Source organism: Acartia tonsa, chromosome 2 (genome assembly GCF_053477335.1).
Source record: "Acartia tonsa isolate MP-2025a chromosome 2, ASM5347733v1, whole genome shotgun sequence".
NCBI lineage: Eukaryota > Metazoa > Arthropoda > Copepoda > Calanoida > Acartiidae > Acartia > Acartia tonsa.
Window position 1 is genome coordinate 15,888,867 of NC_137261.1, and position 21,543 is coordinate 15,910,409.

The 21,543-nt window shown below is 33.7% G+C and overlaps 2 protein-coding genes across 12 annotated transcripts; both read right to left on the bottom strand.

The window, feature by feature from the left end:
- Window positions 1-112: 112 nt before the first annotated feature.
- Window positions 113-9,428, bottom strand: LOC145305618 (SPRY domain-containing protein 7). 11 transcript variants are annotated; one of them, XR_013874653.1, is made up of 8 exons: window positions 8,262-9,428; window positions 6,944-7,117; window positions 6,109-6,183; window positions 5,518-5,670; window positions 2,903-3,047; window positions 1,985-2,296; window positions 1,723-1,776; window positions 113-1,620 (listed from the first exon to the last, which is right to left on the bottom strand). XR_013874653.1 is itself a non-coding variant. In XM_080147305.1 (6 exons), exons 2-6 carry the CDS (start codon window positions 7,073-7,075, stop codon window positions 2,199-2,201), a joined length of 603 nt encoding a protein of 200 aa, XP_080003431.1. In that variant the 5' UTR covers window positions 7,076-7,117; window positions 8,262-9,428; the 3' UTR covers window positions 113-2,198. The 11 variants fall into 11 exon arrangements, 1 of the variants encoding a protein (XP_080003431.1); XR_013874654.1 differs by having other exon boundaries at window positions 113-1,627; XR_013874655.1 differs by having other exon boundaries at window positions 113-1,627; window positions 1,723-1,799.
- Window positions 8,375-21,326, bottom strand: PIG-Z (phosphatidylinositol glycan anchor biosynthesis class Z). The gene is made up of 14 exons (XM_080147269.1): window positions 21,230-21,326; window positions 19,171-19,254; window positions 17,977-18,087; window positions 17,124-17,256; window positions 16,253-16,583; window positions 15,604-15,945; window positions 15,069-15,155; window positions 14,253-14,363; window positions 13,497-13,693; window positions 12,447-12,811; window positions 11,815-11,966; window positions 11,132-11,363; window positions 9,570-10,447; window positions 8,375-9,273 (listed from the first exon to the last, which is right to left on the bottom strand). Exons 1-12 carry the CDS (start codon window positions 21,260-21,262, stop codon window positions 11,171-11,173), a joined length of 2,139 nt encoding a protein of 712 aa, XP_080003395.1. The 5' UTR covers window positions 21,263-21,326; the 3' UTR covers window positions 8,375-9,273; window positions 9,570-10,447; window positions 11,132-11,170.
- Window positions 21,327-21,543: the final 217 nt, after the last annotated feature.

The window sequence follows — 21,543 nt, forward strand, 5'->3', positions numbered from 1 at the left end:
AGTATAACAATATAGCATTTATTTTTCTGGTTGAATTTGGTGGAAAAAGTGAAAACTAGATTTCTTTTCTTCAAGGCATAAAATATGTATACCTTAAAATAAATCTAATGGCAACACTAAAAATATTTATTAGGTAGGTACAATACTTATAGTTCAGAATGACAACATTATTAAAAATAAATATCACATTAACTGGTTTTTAAATAGGTTGGCGGCATACAGACAAACATACATTTTATGCAAAATGGGAATCACTTTGAAAATACTAAGGAAGATCTTTTTTAACGCACGGCCTCAAAAGGGCAAGTAAATGCAGAGCTGGATCTTCAAATCATTTTAGTGGTGAGCCAGATCGGGGTGAGCCGAATTTCAGCCAATCACAGCGCGGCATTTCATAAAATGCTGTGCTCTCATTGGTGGAAAGTTGGCTCACCCCGATCTGGCTCACCACTAAAATGATTTAAAGATCCAGCTCAGGGTTTTATTTGAGTTTTCTACAGTCGCGCTTAATGTTAATTTTTGGTTCTTTGAATTTAGAGAATATTTGCTGGTCTTATTTTTACGCAAAGTTGTCTAGACGTCCACGTTTAACCCAAGGATCTAAAGGGATAAGACAATGGCCGATAAATTGAAGTACATCCCCAATGGTAAAGCACAAAATTACCCCCTTCTAAGGATTACATTTGGTGGTTGTTGAAATGTTTGGACACTCAACTTTATGAACCAATCAATCAAAACTCATTAAAGTTCCCAAAGTTGTTAAGCCAACGAGTAAGAAAACGTTATTATTAAACTTTCGGGGCTAGAGTAATTTAACTGGTCAAAAGAAACCCTCCTTCCAAAATGATCCAAAAATGTTAATAGTTTAAAATCAATTACACAGGAATTTCATGTTTGGGCGACAATAGCATTACACATACATAGGTTAAATCTTATGTCTAATAAAAATTTAATGTTTTGACTATTTTCTATTACAATATCACACAAATATATATATTATACGTAACCTATTATGTTATCAACATAGCTTAGAGAAAAGGAAAATATTGAACAATTTGAATTAATTTGGTTTTGTGCTCAATTATTACTACACCCCCAAATGCATATTTTTACTTACATTTTTAGCAACAAGCATAAAATAATTAAAATCGATTATAAGTTATTAAAATTTTATTGATAGGATGTTTTTATAAATACCTTTTATTACTATGATGTTGCAATGTTTTGTTGCTTAAGTTAGAAAAAAAGATTTACGTACTTGCTTTTTGTTTTAAATACAAATGCAATATTTATAAAGCTTTAAAAATGCAGAACGAATAAAATCAACTGACGTTTTTATCCTTGAGGGGTGAAAATTGTAAGAAAAGTCCCTCCAATTTCTTTTCTCATGGGATTTATTTCTCTCCCCTACCCCTAATAAAAATTATATTGGGCATTGAATAAGTAAGAAATTAAAATATATTAAGGTTTAAAAATCTTAAAGCTATGGTAATTTTTAAATTTTCAATTTGGCACTAGACAAACATATATTTTTATATGAAGTATGTTGATCAAGGGCCTAGAAACGGCAAAGCTTGTATAGGCAACTAGCAACTATTTTTCATATGTTTTTTTTATCTACTAGTTTCTAAGTAAATTGGCTGCAGGCATGCCGACAAAGTGTCGATCGAAAAATAGAAAAAGAATTAATGATTTTTAATTGCCTATTTGCAGTCAAATTACTTTTAAACGAGAATATAACAATTTTCAAATTAAATAAATATACAATATCTATTACTTTATAATGGATACAAGGAAATCTCAATGGTATAAATAATTAACCTTCCCCTTTAATTACATTTTAAGAATTATCTTTCATTTAAAGATTTTCCAATTAAAATATACAATAGGTATCTTTCACCTAATTTCAAAATTTCAAAACTTCAAAACTTCAAAATAAATTACTTTAAAATTGGGGATGATATTCATTAATTTTCCCATTGACCTATCCCAATATCATATAGCTTAACTAAAAGACATTTATTAACTAATTAACATCACAACAGATCTGTAAATCCAATTTTTGTCACAGGGATCAAGTTTTTAAATTCAACCATTTTCTAAGATTTTTCAAGTTTCTATAAGATCTTATTAAATATAAACATTATCTATATCTCAGAAACCCATAAACAGTTACACAAGTGCAACTTTTATTTATTCTAAAGCACTGTTTTTTCAATCATAATTTTTTCAAATCCTAGGGGTGGTGGGTGGTTGAAGTTTTCAAATATTGTGTCCAGAATTGCACCTTCATCAACTAAAATAATAAAGTTCATAAAGTTATTGGTTCTTTCCCTCAAAATACCTGGCGAACTTGGAACCCACCTCCAACTTATTTTTGTCTGAAATTGAGGGGAAATTAAGAAGGGAGGTTTTTTTCATGCTTAACATCTGCGGGATGCTTTTGCCTTGCACATCTACCCCTGTACCTTAGCTAGCCAAATCGGACAAAAAAGAAATAAACCAGAAACTAACTTCCCACCCTATTCTAAATGTCATTGAAAATAAATATAACTTTCAAATCAATTGAAAATATACCTAATGAAATGGTAAACATAAATAATATCATAAAACCCTTTACTTTGAAATATGAAACATATTTAAGAAAGATATTTCCCAGAAATGTAAAAGGATAAGAAAATGGCCAATAAATTGATGAACATCCCCAATGATAATACACAAAATTTCCCTTTCTTTACATTACAATTAGTGGTTGAAACGTTTGAACACTCAACATAATGAACCAACCAATCAAATTCAAGAATAATCCCCAAAGTTGTTAAGCAAACGAAAAAGAAAACGTTATAATTTGTGGGACCAGTGTAATAAACAGCCCAACGTCCCGTCCCTCCCTGCATATTACCGTAGAAGACCGGAAACACTGTTCCCTTGATGCCAAGTACTGGTGTGTCCAGGTTCTTTCCATTACAGAATATATTAAGTTCCACGTGATCATAGCTGAAGCCCAGTATATCACCCTCCTCAATTTGGACAGCAAGTTTATACTCCTAAAATTAACAAGGATGACAACTTCCATAAAAGCGAAGCACTGAAACGGTAGGACAAACGGACATTAACACTTGTATAGTGTCAGAACTGAATAATCAGAACATAAATGTATAGGAGTCAAAGCAAAATTGTAAGTAAATTTGTTGAAAAACTGCTTGATTCAGGATAATGTTTATGGACATACTTACATTTTTAGGACTTGATTATAGAGTTGCTCCGCTTATTAAATTATACTTTGTTGTCCCAGGAATCAGTATACCAAAAATCAGATCAATCGGATGATCAGATCACATAAAAATTTGTTGTTAAAAAAAGTAAAAAAATCAACATGTTTAAAATGGACGTACGGATATTCTGGTAATGATTATAGAGTTGCTACGCTTTCAAAATCGTACCTTACTACTACAGGAATCACCATGCCAAGTTTAAAATCAATAGGACAATTCTAACATGCCTAAATTAGCGAAAAAAGCTATCCGTTACGGACGGACCCTAATTATAGAAAAGCTTCGCTTTTTAATATTGATGTACTTTAAAAGTTTTGTAGCTCCTTTGAATACTATATTTCATTCTAGCGTTCCCAGCTAGTATGCTGCATAAGTTTTTTGTTAGGTAAATGAAACACACTAAAAGAGGACTATCCACGAACAAGAGCACGTGATTCTAAGTACCTTCCAGCATTGATCCTAAGTATTTTCTTTCAGAATATGATAGGTCACCATTAATAATTAATATATTGACGAGAAAATTTATGTTTCACCACTTCAAGTTGAAGAAAAGTAAAAAAATGTTCAGGATTTTTAGTCAAAATTCTATCAAACATTTTCTTGAGTTCGGGGTGTCTTTAATTGTCCAATGTCCATGTTGTCAAATGATAAAAATTAAAAAAAAAGTTAAAAGCACATTTACTATATCTCATATGTATGTTTAAATTAATGCTAGTATGGATTAATTTACAATCTATATAACACGAGTATTCGCATATGTATCATCAAATATCCATTTTATTAAAAGAATTAGCTTCATAAAAGTTTTCAAAATCAATTAAAATACCTAAAAAAAAATATGGTGAAACATAAATTTTCTCGTCAATACATTAATGATATATGGTGACCAATTATATTCTGAAAGAAAATACTTAGGATCAATGCTGGAAGGTACTTAGAATCATGTGCTCTCGTTCGTGGATAGTCCTCTTTGAATACTGCCTGTGCCTATCTATAATACAAAGTAGCTTGATGTCTGTCCGTCTGTCCGTCTGTCCGTCTGTCTGTCCGTCTGTCTGTCTGTCCCTTAAGATCTCGGTAACCACTGAACCGATCGGATTCTACTCTTCAGGGAATATACCTACTGGTCCTGTGGTGGTTTTAGGCTATTTTCTTGGGGGGTGGGACACCCCCAACCCCCCCAAAAATAAAAAAAATCCAACCCCCAAAATTTTCTTTTTTACATTTTTTGTAAAATCTCAGTAACTGCTGATCAAATTGGGCTCTACCCTTCTGGGAATATACCTACTGGTCCTCTGGTGGTTTTAAGCTATTTTCTTGGGGGGTGGGACACCCCAACCCCCCCAAAAATAAAAAAAATCCCAACTTCCAAAATTTTTTATTTTTAATTTTTTTAAAACAAAAACCAGTAATTGGGGTGGGGGAACCCCACTGCAACATGGGGCGAAGCCCCCATGAATCCCCCCCCCCAAAAAAAAAATATAAAAAAAAATCAAAATATTTTTTTTTTAATTTTAATTTTTGTGTATGCGAACAACCTAGGTCTAATTTTTACGAATTGAAATTTTTGTGTCTACGGCAAACAACATGGGTTTAATTTGTACAAATTAAAATTTTTGTGCTTAACGCGCACAACCTGGGTTTAATTTTACCACAGAGTAATTAAACAAAGAATAATTTTTTGAATATTTCTATTAAGGAGGGTTGACTTCCTAAAACTATAGAGGGCGAAGCCCCTAGAGGCTAGGGGCGAAGCCGCTAGTATATCTATATAGTTATTATTTAAATTGAAGAAATTAGGTAATCTATTTAGTGTGTTTTGACATTTTTCTTATAATTCTAAGGAGCTTTAAATCTAATTATAAATAATATTAGAAAAGTATTAGGTACTAGGTTGTTAGCGCTTAAAAACCTTCAAGACCAAAATTATTTTTTCATTTTTGTGTATCTGTACGTCCAGATTTCCCTAATTATAAGGTCGAGGGATCTAAAGGGATAAGACAATGGCCGATAAATCGATGTACATACCCAATGTTAATACACAAAATTACTCCTTCTGTAGATTTACAATTAATGGTTGAAAAGTATTGACACTCAACTTAATAAACTAACCAATCAAAATTCACTAAAGTCCCCAAGGTTGTTCGTTCAGCAAAAGAATAAGAAAACATTATTATAAAACTTTGGGGACTAGTGTAATCAACAGCCCATTGTCCCCTATCTCTCTGCAAAGATGAATTACCTGATGACCCCTAGTCCTGACAAGACCAGAGTTAGTAACAGCCCAGGAACAAGAGTCCAGGCCCAGATCTTTGTTCAGATCAGCTGATGGTGTGGCTATACCTATACTCCAGATCCCATCCTGCTGGATTTTTACTTCCCAGTAGGCTTTGTCCTAAAAATTGAATCGTTATTTTTTAAAAGTATATTTAATGTGAGAAATATAATTATTATTCAGGAATCTTAAGGGAAAAATAATGGACGATAAATTGATATACATTCCGATTGATAATAAACATAATTAGTCCTTCTTTAGATAAAATTATTGGTTGAGAAGTTTTAACACTACTAGTAAGAAAATTTGTAAAATGGGAGAGCTAGCCCAAGGAGCACCTATACCACACAACCTTATTCCAATCTTAGTAAGGTACTAACAAAGACTTACTTGTAGAATGGGAGAGCTAGCCCTAGCAGCACCAGTACCACACAACCTCATTCCATTTTTAGTAAGGTACTAACAAAGACTTACTTGTAGAATAGGAGAGCTAGCCCTAGCAGCACCTGTACCGCACAACCTTATTATATTCTTAGTAAGGTACTAACAAAGATTTACTTGTAGAATGGGAGAGCTAGCCCTAGCAGCACCTGTACCACACAACCGCATTCCATTCTTAACCACCACTGCTTCCTGGATAATGGATAATTATAAATAAAAGGATACATAATTCATTTTGCGTTAACTTTCAACTTTAAAAAATGATTCAATTTTCTATAGGCGCAAACGTTCAGAATGGTAGACACTATTGAGCAAGATTTCAAAACTTTTTATTTGAATTTTGATCCTTTAACTTTATCTGATGAAAAAAAGGTTAAGGGCAATGCATCAGTAAATATATTTAAACTAATTTTACTGATGATTATAGTAAATTCAATGATGGTAATAGTCAATTCTACCAGGGATCTAAAGAGATAAGACAACGGCCGATAAATTGATGTACATCACCAATGATGATGCACAAAATTACCCCTTCGGTAGATTACAATTAGTAGTTGGTTAAAACGTTTGGACACTCAACTTGATGAATCAAACAATCAAAAATCAATCAAAGTTTTCAAAGTTGTTAAGCCAACGAATAAGGAAAAACAAATAAAAAAAAATTTGGCGACTAGTGTAATAATTCAGGGATCTAGAGGGATAAGACAATGGACGACAAATTGATGTACATCACTATTGATCATACACAAGATTACCCTTTATGTAGACTAAAATTAGTGGTTGGAACTTTTTGACACTCCAACATTGAACAAATCAACATTAAATGAGAGGCTACAAAGTTTTTCAGCCAACGAAGAAGAAAAGGAGACTAGTGTAATAAATAGTCCAATGTCCCCTCCCGCCCTGTTAAAAACAGCCCATTGTCCATCGTCTAATCCCTCCCTTATCTTACCTGGCCCATGGTTGTAGTATCCAGGATGACGTCAGGTATGGGCTGCGAGGCAGGTATGTCCGGGGAGGGAGAGGACCAGTCTGCATCTCCATACAGGCAGGACGATATCATACCCATGCATTGATTCAACATTTTATAGTTTGTGTGTGAGTGTGTGGAATTTTATACAGTTTTCTAAAATAAATTATTTTTAATGTTAACATGAACTGGCAGAAAAACAGCTACACCATTAGTGATTATGGGAGATAAATCTTAAATTATTTTAACCCTTTACAGTCGGGCCCCTTGCCGCACCTTAATCGGTCGGGGGGGGGGGGGGGGGGGCGTTCAACGCCCCCCCTAATTATCTCAGTTCCTATTAGAGCTAGAGGGCTAAATTTTTTTGTGCAAGTCCCCTGTATGATAATGAATTTCCGACCTTTAATAAGTCTAAGTCAATTTTCGCTTCCTTCACCCTTTTATTTAACGACTTTTGTTTTTAGGTCTTTTTTTATTTAAAAATTTCAAACGGCTATAATTTTCTTATTTTTGAAGCTAGAAGAAAAATTTTATTCCAGAAAATGTTTATTTTTATGTAAATTTTACATTAGAAATATCAAAATATAAATTTCAGCGACCGCAGCTGTACTTGACAGCTGCCAGCCGCCGCAGTCGGCGGTCGGCGGGAAAACGGCGGCGAATTTCTTCATGAAATTTTAATACGTTATGTAGACATGTAAGAAAAGCTTAAGTTTAAAATTTGAAGTCTCTAAGTCAAAAATTGCGGCCACAGGAGCCTTTTAAAGATTTCTGGAGACCTGGAGGATCAGGACCTGCAGGATCATACCTGGAACCTGAAAGTAACTTGAACACCTGTATTTTATATAAGGATGTACTACTAGAGGATTTTTTAGTATTTTGGTATGATAAAATGCTTTGTTTTAGTCAAAAAAATATTTTTGCTCTTTACCTGGATGACCCTGCCAGGTTTGCTGGCATCCTGTGCCCGCCAGGATGGAGATATTCAAAAAATTCCAACTCTCAGTTATGTGTCATACCCATACTTAAAAAGTCAAGCAGTTTGGGCTCTTCATCTTTCACACACAGAAAATGAGATAGAAAAAACCGGATGGGGGGGCGTTCAATTTAAGGGTTAATACGCTAGAATTAAAATTTTAGAAAATGTAGGTTACAACTAAGAAATTTCGAAAATTTTAAAACTTTAAATGGTTCGTTTCATTTCAATTTTTATCAGTCCCAATTTTATGACTAATTGGGCCAAACTTTGAGAAAAGGCCAAAATTCTAACATTTAAGAAACAAAAATATAGATGTTTTACCTGGATTTTAGTGTAAAAATGCGGCAAGAACTATAAACATTTCTCTATTGGTATTATAAAGAACAAAACGACTTTGTGACGTCATGTCTGTATCTAAAGTGGATACCAAGTCATTTTATTCTGCAACACAATACATAATATTGAAAGGGATAAGACAATGGCCGATAAATTGATTTAGATCCCCAATAATAAAACACAAAATTACCCCTGCTGTAAATTAAAATTAATGGTTGAAACATGTGAATACTCAACTTAATGAAACAACCAATCAAAATTCACTAAAGTCCCCAAAGTTGTTAAGCCAACGAGTAAGAAAACGATATCATAACACTTTGGGGATTAGATTAATAAACAGCCCATTGTCCCCTCTCTATCTGTACATAATATTTTTATTGTGCGATTTCAAATATAAAAAGCTTGTGTGTTTTTATACAAAACTGAGCAAAATTTGTGACTTTTATAATAAGCCTATTAAATATCATTTACAATTTAAGACTAGGAATTACTAAATATCAAACAAATATAAAACTGTCCTAAAAGTTTTTTTTCAATATAAAAATCAACAAGACATCACAGAATGGCACAAAATAAATAACAAAACATATTAATAACAAAATATGAAATACTGATAATTTGTAGGTACAATAAATATGGTGCAGGGGTGTATATTCTGTAAAATTGACCCTGCTAAAGGTTGGGGGAAAAAATGTAAAAAGTAAAAACTAAGAGAACTGAATTTTTTTTATATTTTCCCCCCATTCTTGGTGAGAAAAAAAAAACATATGTGGGAGGGAGGGATAAGATAGATAAATCCCGATTTCTTAAAATATTTTTCCATTTTCCCCTCTCCTTAGTGGAAAAACTGAAGGGGGAAACGTTTTTGTAGCAGGGGAAAAATGAATCTTGTACAGAATATACACCCCTGATATGGCTTCAAAACAAATAATTCAGACAAAATAAATAAGTGGAGGCATAATCTAACATAAGCTCACAAAATAGGTAACTCCAGAGACTATAAATACATAACTGAATATAAATGCAAGAGTAATTTTGCTAAATAAACAAGTTTTATAAATAATAAATAAATACAAAGGAGTAGTAGCATTGCAAATATTTTTTTTTATGAAAAATAAAATATTTGGGTTGAAAAAATCAGAGCTTTTTGTTACCCCAACAAACAAGGAGATTAACAAAAAAGGGAGGGACTAATATTACGGATAAAGGCCCTTAAATTACGTACGGACGTACTGTCATACCCAAGTCATAGAGTAGCTACAATACAAATATATTTATTTATGTATTTGAAACCTAGAGGATGTTAACTGGATAATGAAAATGTGCTATGAGTAATGAGTATTCGCGTTTCATTCGAAACCGATTAATATCCGGTGGATTAGAACCGGTTCTCATCCATACGAAAAAACTATACATATCTAGCATCGTATTATAAACAATTTTCTACGAATATAAAAATGTTTTGTACATTCATTAGATTAAAACAAATTTTTTTAGCCCGTGCCTTTGGCATCTAGGGGCTAAAGAAACTGGTTTTATTCTTATAATTGTACATTTTATATCCGCGGGAAGCTGTTTATAATACAATGCGAGAAATCAGTATTAACTGTGAGAAATATGATATTTGTTATAATATGTTCATCTTTTCTTTTATAGGCCATTTAACGATCTAAGCAACTTTTGATTTAATGACTAAGAAATATATTTTTCTAATGACTAATGTAAAACTTAAAAAGCTCCAAAATTATGACAAGATCACTGGTAAATTGCAAAAGGGGGACTATGCACGAAAGGGAGCAAATGATCTTTAGCATTTTCTAGAAGTGATGTTAAGCCATTAAAAAAAATATCATGGTACACTTTAATTATTTTCGTTTATTTAGCTCAATTTAACTAAAACCAACTATTTTCACCAAAAAATGTCTAACATCACTACTGAAAGGTGCTTAACATAAATTGCTCACGTTCCTACATAGTCCCTTTTTGATTTTAATAAATCATAGTTTTAAATGGCTGAGATAAAATGTAAGGGGATTGTCGAAGTACTGTTTTTACATAAAAGTTAAACTGAACAATCATTTTTTTTTCAAACAAAAGAAGAAAATAGGTACCTACAAATAAAAACTTTATGCTAAAAGCTTCTTTAAACTTTTGAATGTGGGAAGGGACTTCTGACAAAGTATGCAAAAATTACAAACAAATGATAAAAAATTGGGATGACAGTAAATCCTTTTATATGTAGGATACCTGTAATGGAATAAACTAATAGTTATTTATCGCATCATATTTTAGACAGATTTCCGCGTATATTAAAATGAAATATTGTAAGATTAAAACCAATTTTGTTAGGCCCGAGTGGCCAAGACACTTACAAAATGGATTTAACTTTATGATTATTAATTTAAAATTCGTGGAAAATTGTCTGTAATACAATGTATACATGATTTTTCAGTATGACTGAGAACCAGAGCTTGATCTTTAAATGTGTAGCCGTTGCCGTAGCCGTAGTCGTGGCCGTATTCGTGGCTGTAGTCGTAGCCGTCGCCACTGCCAGTGCTGCCAATAAAACATGGATTTTTAAAAGTTTGAAGTTTTTACGTATTATTATTATTATTTTTTTTCTTCTGATTTTTACTAAAAATTCAAAAAGTGGTTGTGATTTTAAGATTTAAAGCTGTGGCCACGCGTAGCCAATTTGATTTAAAGATCGCTATTAGGTTAGTGGCTGTACTTCTGGCAGCGGCAACGGCAACGGATACACATTTAAAGATCCAGCTCAGTTTTAATACAGCGGATATATATCGGTTTCGAAGCCAAACTGGAAAATATGCTTTACATGAATAATTTTGACATACTTTAACAAAAATAATCCCCTCCCTCTTTGCACAAAAAGTTTACATATTATTTGACGACGGAATATTGACCGACTGAACGGCATGACCAGTGGTCACGTTCACCACAGACAGAGTGAATCCTGCCAGCATATTTCCAACTCCGGTCAACACAGAGTCAAGGCCAAGATGACCGAGGGCATCGTGAAATTCAAGCTCTAATTTATCAAGAGATTCTACTGACACGTGGGGAAAACTGAAAAATAAAACAAGAGTATAATAAGTGTACAAAATTCGAATCTCGGCCCGACACCGCGTTATAACTGAAGACATTAATAATGATTCCTACTGATACTATGTCAGGTACGCGTCCTAACCAGTTAGAGTAGTGGCAATGTCTTGGTCCATAAACAGGCGCAACTCATTACCATGCACAGTTAGGACTTATAAGACAAAGGTTGTGCAATCAAAGGGTTAGTTTTCTGTTGAATGTTACTTAACCTAATATCCTTTGGTGTTAAGAGTACCGCATCCCATTACAAGCGGATGATGCTCTGGTTTCTCAAGGTGATTAATTAAAAATAGAAGGAGAATTACACCATACGAGAAAAGGTAAGGTATTGGTAACGTTCAAATTTTCGACACATAGGTATTTAAGTTGCAATTGATTTTGTGTTATGTAATTTGTGTTAAAAAAATAAACATACCTAGAATACAAAGGCTCGAAAGAAAAGGCTCCCGCGGCCTCAGCCTTGAGTTGATCCAACAGGAATTCCGGTATTATCAAATATGTTTCCATCTTAACTTTCTTTTTAGAAGAAATATATTCTGTTCTTGATACTATGTCAGTAAGTTTATCCTTTAATCAGAGAAGATAAAGTATAGAATTGAAAACCTCAAATATTTCTTAGAAAATTATAGAAAAGTCACGCGTGCACAATAAAAACTTATCACCAACTTTAATTGTACAATTGTCCAGTTTGTACAAAACTGAAATAATACTTTCTAGAAGAAAATATATCAAAAATGCCAATATCTTTAGGTATGATTGTCCAAATATTTTTTAGCCATTTTTTTCTAAATACACGTTAAAATTCAGTTTTGCAAATAATACAAAGTTTTAATCCATTGTGAATGGCCGAATGCATGTTCTTGTACTATGTAGTAAATTATTAAAAAAGGCATTTATTTTAATAATATATCTGGATAATTTTTGTAATCATACAATTTTACTATAATAAAGAAGGACTTTTAGGTGTTTCAAAAGTTCTTATTTCATTTCAGGCTATCCAGGCAGAATCTTCTACCTGGATTCTATTCTATACTTTATCTTCTTTGCCTTTAATATATGTGTGGCAACACTTCCCAGATCTTGTACCATATACTTAGTGCGCTTGTTGCTTATATACCCGGGATATTCTTCCAGTTTCAGATTAGCTGGCTGGAATAATGGATATCTTGGCGGCATATATGTATGACTGTAGATTAGATTTATATATGGTACATCAGCATGTTGTTGTCTGCCGATAAATTTCTGTACGGGCATAACGCCGGCTTGATGGACAAATCCAAACCAGACCATAGCTAGTATATTGTAGATATACCATAAGGTTAGCAATGGTTTGAAGCCATAGGCTTTCCATCTTAATTTGTGGGCACAGAGTAAGACAATGCAGGGCAGAACTGGTATCAGGAATCTGGCCTCCTATAGTTAAATTAATCCTTATCTAATTGCTTTTGACATTATCATATTATCATGAAAATGAAATAATGCCTCTCATAGTAGCCAAAATCAGGAAAGGAGGGGACATTGGGCTGTTTAATACACTATTACCCAAAGTTGTATAGCTCATCAACTTTGGAAACTTTTATTAAATCTTAATTGGTTTTTAATTAAAATGAACTTTGAAATATTTACCCATTAATTGATTTCTACATAAAGGGTACTTTTGAGTATCATCATTGGGGATGTACATCAATTTATCGGCCATTGTCTTATCTTATTGTATCCCTGAGCCAAAATACTAAAAAATTAAGCTTTTACAAGTTGATAAATCTCTCTTCTATTTATGGATCATTAATTACCAGGAATAAGGTAAAGAAAACAAGCAAAATAATTAGAAATAACAATTGGGGGGCAGTTACTACTAACCGATTAAGTTCTCACTTTTTTGGAAGCTTCCTATAGGTCCCTGGAAGGTTTTAGGCTATTTTCCTACTTTCCTTACTCCATTGAATCGAGTGCTGGTATCATATAAAGTACTAACTTTTTTTGTATGTAGCTTAATATTTCAATAATTACTGAATCTATTGGGTTCTCTATTTCAGGGAAGCTTCATATGGGTTCTGGGAAGGTTTTAGGCTATTTTAAATGATTTAAGGATTAATCCCTGATGTTTGACGGCTGACAACGCTATGAGAGGCACCACAGTAGTGAACAATGACAATGCATACACATTGCGCAGGGAGGGCTTCTTCTTCCAGGGCAGGTAGCACGCGTCCAGGATCCAGTTCAGGAAGGTGACTAGGAATACAGGAGCTAGGGGCCCCAGGAGCATAGGAAGGTTCACAAGAATGTGTGTATACCTGAAATGACATTGAAATCATAAAAAATTATTCAAATATAATAATATTTACTAAAATATGATCTACTTTTTATCCTGCGCTGGTTTCTATTAAAATGAAAGAGTATAGGTACATAGACTAGACATACAATAAAAAAACAGCACAAAAAAACCTTGTTGCTTTAAAACTTTAGACAGATTCCTTCATTTTATAGAAAAATATTATTATTTTGTAGGTTAGGTTAAATAAAGGTTTAAAGAACCCCGCCGGGGTATTAACAAACAGGAATGGAGCTTCTGCATGGAAAAAAAATATTAATGGGAAAGGGGTGGTAAAAAAATATAGTAAATCTATAGTATAGATGTATAAACAGATAAATACTTGGATCCCCCTGTTAAGAACCTTCTTCGTCTGCTAGCAAATTGCTTTCTGCTCTTATATATAGCGACTAGGCTGTGTTAATATTTACTACGCTATTGGTTGATTTTCAAAAACTTAATTAAAAGTCGGCACAGGGTCCTCGGGCGAGGGAAATTGTTTTTTTTTCACCCTTCCACCTCTAGTGTTTTATAAAACATACCTTGGATGCTCTCCATGGCTAGCAATATTACCAGGCACCGCGTTGTACATGATAAAATTGAAAGGGGCCACCTTCCAGTCCGTGTAGTTCATATTCAGGTTCCATAATTTTCTACACGCATACCAATCTTCTATAGGTTCAGTGACAAGTAGCTAATTCTACAAAGGCATTCTGGACAATATTGAATAATGATTCTTAATGACTGGGTGCCCTTTTGGAATTTTAAAATATCAGCATTTCATTTTTCTATACATACTTAAACATTTGAGATGCTCTATTGCAAAATTATCAGCAATATTTCCATCCAGTGCAGTGTAGCTTATATTGTTTCTTTTTAACGTGAAACTTTTGCTCTAATGTATCATATTCAAAGAATCATAATAATAGGGATTGGTGACTGAATTGTTTTTTACAATAAGTCAACGCTTCTATTTTTTAAAGCTACTAATGTAGCGGACGATAAGTCATACAGACGGACACACCCAAGACATAGAGTAGCTACGATACCATTAATGCCGCGTCTTTTATTCAGTTTTACGTTTTATAGATAATGAAAAAATTGCTTTTTAATAGGGATCTAAAGCGATAAAACAATGAACGATAAATTGATGTACATTTCCCCTGATGATACACAAAATTAAACCTACTAAAGATTAAAAATGATGGTTGAAACGTTCTAACACTCAAATTAATACACCAACCAATAAAAATTTACTAAATAAATAAGAAAACTATATTTTAAATATTTGGGGACTAGTGTTATAAACAGTCTAATGTCCCCTCCCTCCCTGGTTTTTTAATCTATAGAAAGGTTGCCTCCAGGTAAGGTCTCCATAGTAGAGGGAATCGCAGAATATCATGACTAGAAATGTTGCCACTATCACAGGCACCAGCAGTACAACCCTACACGTACAAGTTGTTCAAATATCATTTTGTGAAGAAAGTCATGCAAGTTTTACTTTTATATCATGGAAAGAAAACGAAGTAGAGGGTTTCGTCCTATTTTTACAGTAGCTTTTTTATTTCCTAAACCTGCAGGGCAATCAAAAGCTACTGTGAAAATACGACGAAACCCACTACTTCGTTTTCTTTCCATGATCCGATTGTATTTATAAAAAATAATGATTTACTAAAATCATCGAGTACCTATTTAAATAGCATCTAGTCAAATACTTTGTTATATAATCAAGCATATTTAAAGAATATATAATGTAAAATATTAAAACCCGGTTCTAATCTCGCGGATATTAGTCGGTTTCGAAGCCATATTTGAAGCTCTTGTTTTTTAGCCATAATTCTAAAATCAAAATCTAACTATCCGAATACTTATTCATCAAAATGATATGTGAACCTGAAGTTAAAAGTTTGAAATGGAGAAAAGACAGAATGATTGGACACTCCCCTCTGCAACCAGAAGAACAGCGAAGCAAAGGCGTAGAACACAAACGTGGGCCGGTTAAAAATTCCCACCCCACATAATATCCCAATTGGGATGAGATATTTGTAATCGTGTGGCGGGATCTTCTTGCGCTTCTTGTTGATCTCCACCCTCTCTCTGATGGTCTCGGCTTTGTCGTACTTGTCCTGGACCAGCTCGTGTAGGTAGATGGTCTCGTCTGTACGTCGGAGACAGTGGGCCACCAGGTACACTAGCACGCTCGTAAATACAAGCTCAAGAGTGTTTGAGAAGGACCTAAAAGTTGGGAAAAAATGATAAAAATTGACTACGAAAATTTTCTTAAAAATCGAAAAATGGCGTTAGACATAACTTGGAAGGTCATAGACAGGTCTCTAATAGTAATATTATATAGATAACTAGCGACTACGCCCCTAGCCTTTAGGGGCTCTATATTCAAAGCGATATAAACGGGTTAGAAAAATAGCTTAAAACCATCCCAAGACTTAAATCTTAAAACATAATAGCCTAAAACCAACACGGGATCTATATGAAGCTTGCATATAATAAAGGACCTAATAATTTCAGTAGTAAATTTTCTTACCTTGTAGAGTAGATGATCATGATGTAGCTGCTAGCCAAAGTAGTGAGACACTGATTAAAATTATGCTTGTACAGAACACAAATCTGATACACCATAAAGTCCACACTGAAGGAGAGAACTAGGAGCACCAGCCTGGGCAGTAGATCCACCAGGAGGGGGCCAACTATGTTAATACCAAGATAATGATAAAGACATGTGTTTATGACACGTAGTATGGTCAGAGGTATGCCATATAGTGTGTAGGATACTGTGGGACTGCGTAGGGGCTGGGTTGTGTTAAATTCCCAGGTTCTGTGCACGTCTATGTTGAACACATCTCCCACAGTTACTTCTGTTGTTAATAGATAGTTTAAAATTTTTCTTTAAAGGGGGGGGGGGGGTTATGATAGAGCAGACATGTCATTGGTTTTTCTTATCTCGTAAAGACGGAATCCGCTTCAATTTTGAATTGATCATCGAGAAAATCAAAAGCATCATCCGCTTAAAAATGATCCAAAGATATTAGGTATAGTAACATCCAACAGATAATCAACTCTTTAATTGCACGACCTTTGTCTGAGAAGTCTCAACTGTGCATGGTAATGAGTTGCGCCTGTTTATGGGCCAAGGCATTTCCTTTACTCTAACTATTTATGTCGCGCACCTGACATAGCAGCAGCAGAAACCATTTTGTCGTGTTTAGTTATGACGCGATATCTGGCCGAGATTCGAACCTATCACCTCCCCGACGACGAGCGGATGCACTACGTGTTGAGCCACGGTCGCATATTTGCCATTGGTGAACTCAAAATATTATCAAAAAATGTAAGATTATGCGTTTTTATCAAATTATAAATAATTCAAACATAAAAAAACTATCTATTGTACATTCCTACGGATTGAAAATATTCATCAGGATGAATATATCCAGAGTTGTATGGATTAAAAATAATTAATATTCTGAGGAGGATAAAGAGCCAGTAGATGTCCCAAATGCTCCACCATAAATCTTTCAAGTCATGTAACTGAAGTACAGAACAATCTTTTTTTTGTTAGTCCAATAAGATTAGACAAATACAAAGGGGAAGGGGGGGGGGGGATTAATGCAACCATCTCGTAATCAATGTATAAATGGCACTTAGAATTCGAATTTTGATCTGAAATTTTGTATGAGTAATCCTTGGTAGGTTTATTTTCCCTAAATCCAACAAAAAGTTGGAAAAGTAACGGATAACGGCTGGCGGCTCAGCCGTTTAGCCATTTTTTGTCTATTTTCAATGCAAATCCACGGCTGAGCCGTTAGCCGTTACTATTTCAACTTTTTGTTCGATTTAGGGAAAATAGACCTACTAAGGATTACTCATGCAAAATTCGAATTCTAAGTGCCATTTTTTATACATTGATTACGATATGGTTGCATTAACCCCCTCTCCCCCCCCCCCATTTTTTTTAAGCGAAGATATAAAAGGTTTGAAAGAAACGTCATGTTAAATGGAATTGGAAACTAATTTCGAACAGGTCTAAATTACAAATTCTGGCAATTTGTGTATTATTATGTACTTAGATATTGTACCAGATTTCATTACTCTGATAAAATGATGCTCGCAAATAACTAAAAAGGCAAATTTTCCAACAAATTTCAATATAAATTCGATTCTATTCTATATGTAGCATTGAAGATACACATACAAAACGAAAACTAGGTAATTTTGAGGATTAATGATGTTTAATTAAGAGATTGTTTCCTTGTCCATGACGAGGTCTGGGATGTAAAGCCTAGCAAACTCTTCATATTTTTCTTCTTCAAATAACTTTTTAACTTGTCTGGTTGCGGCCTTGCGCTTGTATGCTATAACCTGAATTACAAAATGCTTTTATAATTACCCCATTTTATGTCAAAAGTAATTCAAAGAAGGGGACATTGGACTTTAAATTACCCAATTTTTTATTACCACGTACTACGTTATATCATTTGTTAGATTAACTTTGGTACCTATTTCTATTGAATTTTGAATAGTTGGTTTAAAAATAAATAGCAGTGTCCAAACTTTTCAACCAAAAAAAGTTAATTTACAGAAGGGGCAATTTTGTCTGCAATCATGGGTACCTACATTAAATTTTCGTCCAATGTAAAAAAAACATAACAAATCAATAACCAGATGATTTTGAGTTACAATATTATTGTTACAAACTAAAAAAGTCTATTTAAGGATATATTTTTATGTTTTCTTAACAAAACCTAGGAATGTACAAGGGGGGGGGGGGGGGTTTGTACAGTTATCGACCTAATTCTTTTTGTAAGCTCTCTTATATTATTGGATCTACCTGTAAAATTTTATAAATTGAATTTTGGGACTTTCCCTCTAGGGGCTAGTGGGACAAAAGACCCCCCGAAACACTAAAATTTTAAGTTATGAGCTTATTTTAAAAGATATCGAGCTGATTTTTTAAATGGAAGCTTTTATTGCATAAATGAGTTGAGTTGATTTCTTTTTTGCACTTTACTTCTAGGGGTTTTTGGAGTAAAACAACCCCCTAAAATACAAAATTTATAAGTTTTGAGCTTACATGCCCCTAGAGGTAAGGTGCAAAAATGATATATGGGATGGCTAATCAACTCATTTATGCAATATAAGCTTCCATTTAAAAAATCAGCTCGATATCTTTAAAAATAAGCTCATAACTTTAAATTTTAGTGTTTGGGGGGGTCTTTTGCACCACTAGCCCCTAGAAGGGAAGTCCCAAAATTCAATTTTTAAAGTTTTACAGGTAGATCCAATCATATAAGAGAGATTACAAAAAGAATTAGGTTGATAACTATAAAAACAAGCCCAAACGGTCAGGCCAAAATTCAATACTGAATTTTCATTTCCTATAACTGTACAAACTCCCCCCCCCCCCCCTAATAATAATACAGGGATGATAAAATGCATATTTGCCTGATTTTTCTTTGCTTCTACTAGCGCACGCTCTCGTTTGTATCCCTTCAAAGCTACACCGAGCTTTGTGGCATCCCACGCCACCTTAATTAAAAAGTTTATTTTTTTCATTTCAATATAACTGAATAGAAGATTAGCAGACAAAACGAAAACGGAACGGGAAAATAAAAAATATACAAATATTGAAAGTTTCGGATCATGGAAAGAAAACCAAGTACCGTGTTTCGTCGTATTTTCACAGTACCTTTTGATAGGTTAGGTAAATAAAAATTAGGGTTGGGCCGGATATCCGGTGTGGCCGGTTATTCGGCCGGATACCGGATATTGAAACTATCCGGCCGGATATCCGGCAATATAATCTTTTATATTTTACAACAAAAATCTCTGTTTTTTTAATCTTAAATGGCTGTAATTTTCTTATTATTGAAGATAGAAGAACAATTTTTTCTGAATATGTTTATCTTTCTGTAAATTTTATATTGAAAATCTCAAAACATAAATTTTGGCGTTGGCAGCAGTACTTGGCAACTGCCAGCCGCAAACCGACGGTTTGCAGGTAAACGGCAACGGATTTTATGAAATTGTAATAAGTCATGAAGATATATAAAAAAAACCTAAGTTTAAAATTTGAAATCTTCAAGTAAAAATTTGCGGACACAGGAACCGTTTAAAGATTTCTGGAGACCTGGAGGTTCAGGACTTGCAGGATTATACCTGGAACCTGAAATCAACTTGAACACCTATATTACATATGAGGATGTACGACTATAGGATATTTTAGTATTAGATAACATGAAATGCTTTGTTTAAGTAAAAAAATATTTTTACTTTTTACCTGAATCACCTTACCAGATTTGCTGGCATCCTGTGCCCGCCAAGAAGGAGGTATTAAAAAAATTTCAACTCTCAGTTATGTGTCATACCCATATTTCGAAAGTCACTTAGTTATAGCCCTCTACCTTTTATACACAGAAAATGGGATAGAAAAAAACAGAGGGGGGGGGGGGCAGGCATTCAAAGCCACATCCCCGCCCAATCCATCCTTCAACCGTTAGGGATTGATATTACAGATTCAGGGAAGTAATAGTCCATTAGATTTATTTGCTAAGAAGAAAGATCATTTAATACTTACTTAATTTTTAATTTTTAATCTTAATTTTATCCTATTATACAAAGTAGTAAGCTTTTTTTGTCTGTAGCGAAGGATCTCGCTAACCGCTCAACTGATATGTTCTTCTTTAGAGTGAAGCTGCTTATAGGTCCCAGGGTTGTTTTAGGCTGTTTCATTTTTATAAAAAAAAGTCGTTGTAAGGTTTTAAATTATTTTTCTGCACTTTCATGTCCCTTCTAATATCCCTAGATACTAGGGACGCAGCCGCTAGTATAATATAAAACACTAGTTTATGAAGAAATTTTTTTTGCGGGTATAGTCCTCTTTGTTGCAACGACCCTTAAGGAGCGATTATTCGTATTTTCACAGTAGCTTTCCTCCTATTTCTAGCCCCTTGCGGGGGACTCTAACCTTGCGGGGCCAATTGCCTAACCCTGCGGGGCAATCACCTAACCAAATATAACCTAACCTAAAATAACCTATTAAAAGCAATTTTAAAAATACAACGAATCGCCCCTTAAGGTGCGTTGCCACAAAAGGGACTATATCCTTTTTTGATACTTTAATTTGTAGTATTTTGGCTGGTTATCCGGATATTTGCCGGATATCCGGCATTTGAAATCAGCCGGATATCCGGTATCCGGCCAAAAAAATATCCGGCCCAACCCTAATAAAAATGTTAATGATTGCCTCGCAGGGTTAGGAAATTGAGGGTTAGAGTTTCTTATTTCAAGTTCAAATTGCTTCGAGCAAAATAAGTAATTGAAATAGACCTCAGGTTTTATTTAATATTCTTTTGTTGCTATTTTTATATTCATCTAAATTAATTGAACTAGTTTTATAATCCTGTAGATTAATTGTAGAAACTACAAAATGTATTTGGTGTAAAATATATATTCTTGATTTTTTTTGAAAACTGTTTAGGTATTACAACAGTTAAAAAATTACCTTCAAAATGTGGGGTACCGGCAACCAAACCATTTTTTATCCTTTTTGTTTCCCCCTTAAAATCTCATTTTAATAACACTTTTCTGAAGAAAAAAACATAAAAAATAAAGATTTATAAATAAAATTTCAGGTCTAGTTCAAAGATAGGACTTGTTGTATGTAAATATCAAGGATAAGACAATGTTTAACAAATCAATCTTCCCCCTAAAAAATGTTTGTAATTCTGCATTTAGAAGCTTATAATTATTGTGGGATTAAAAGGTAAAGATTATTTTAAACGCCATTATCCTACCCTTGTATTTTTGAAGTTAATA

Coding starts and splice junctions, on each gene's coding strand:
- LOC145305618 (XM_080147305.1), bottom strand. CDS start 7,075: ATGTTGAATCAATGCATGGGTATGATATCGTCCTGCCTGTATGGAGAT. Junction 3,048..5,517: donor TCAGGACTAGGGGTCATCAG/GTAATTCATCTT, acceptor TGTTAATTTTAG/GAGTATAAACTTGCTGTCCA. Junction 2,297..2,902: donor AGTGTTTCCGGTCTTCTACG/GTAATATGCAGG, acceptor TTATTATTTTAG/TTGATGAAGGTGCAATTCTG.
- PIG-Z (XM_080147269.1), bottom strand. CDS start 21,262: ATGGTTTGGTTGCCGGTACCCCACATTTTGAAG. Junction 17,257..17,976: donor CAGACCTCGTCATGGACAAG/GAAACAATCTCT, acceptor TCTGTACTTCAG/TTACATGACTTGAAAGATTT. Junction 11,967..12,446: donor TTGCCACACATATATTAAAG/GCAAAGAAGATA, acceptor CTCTGATTAAAG/GATAAACTTACTGACATAGT.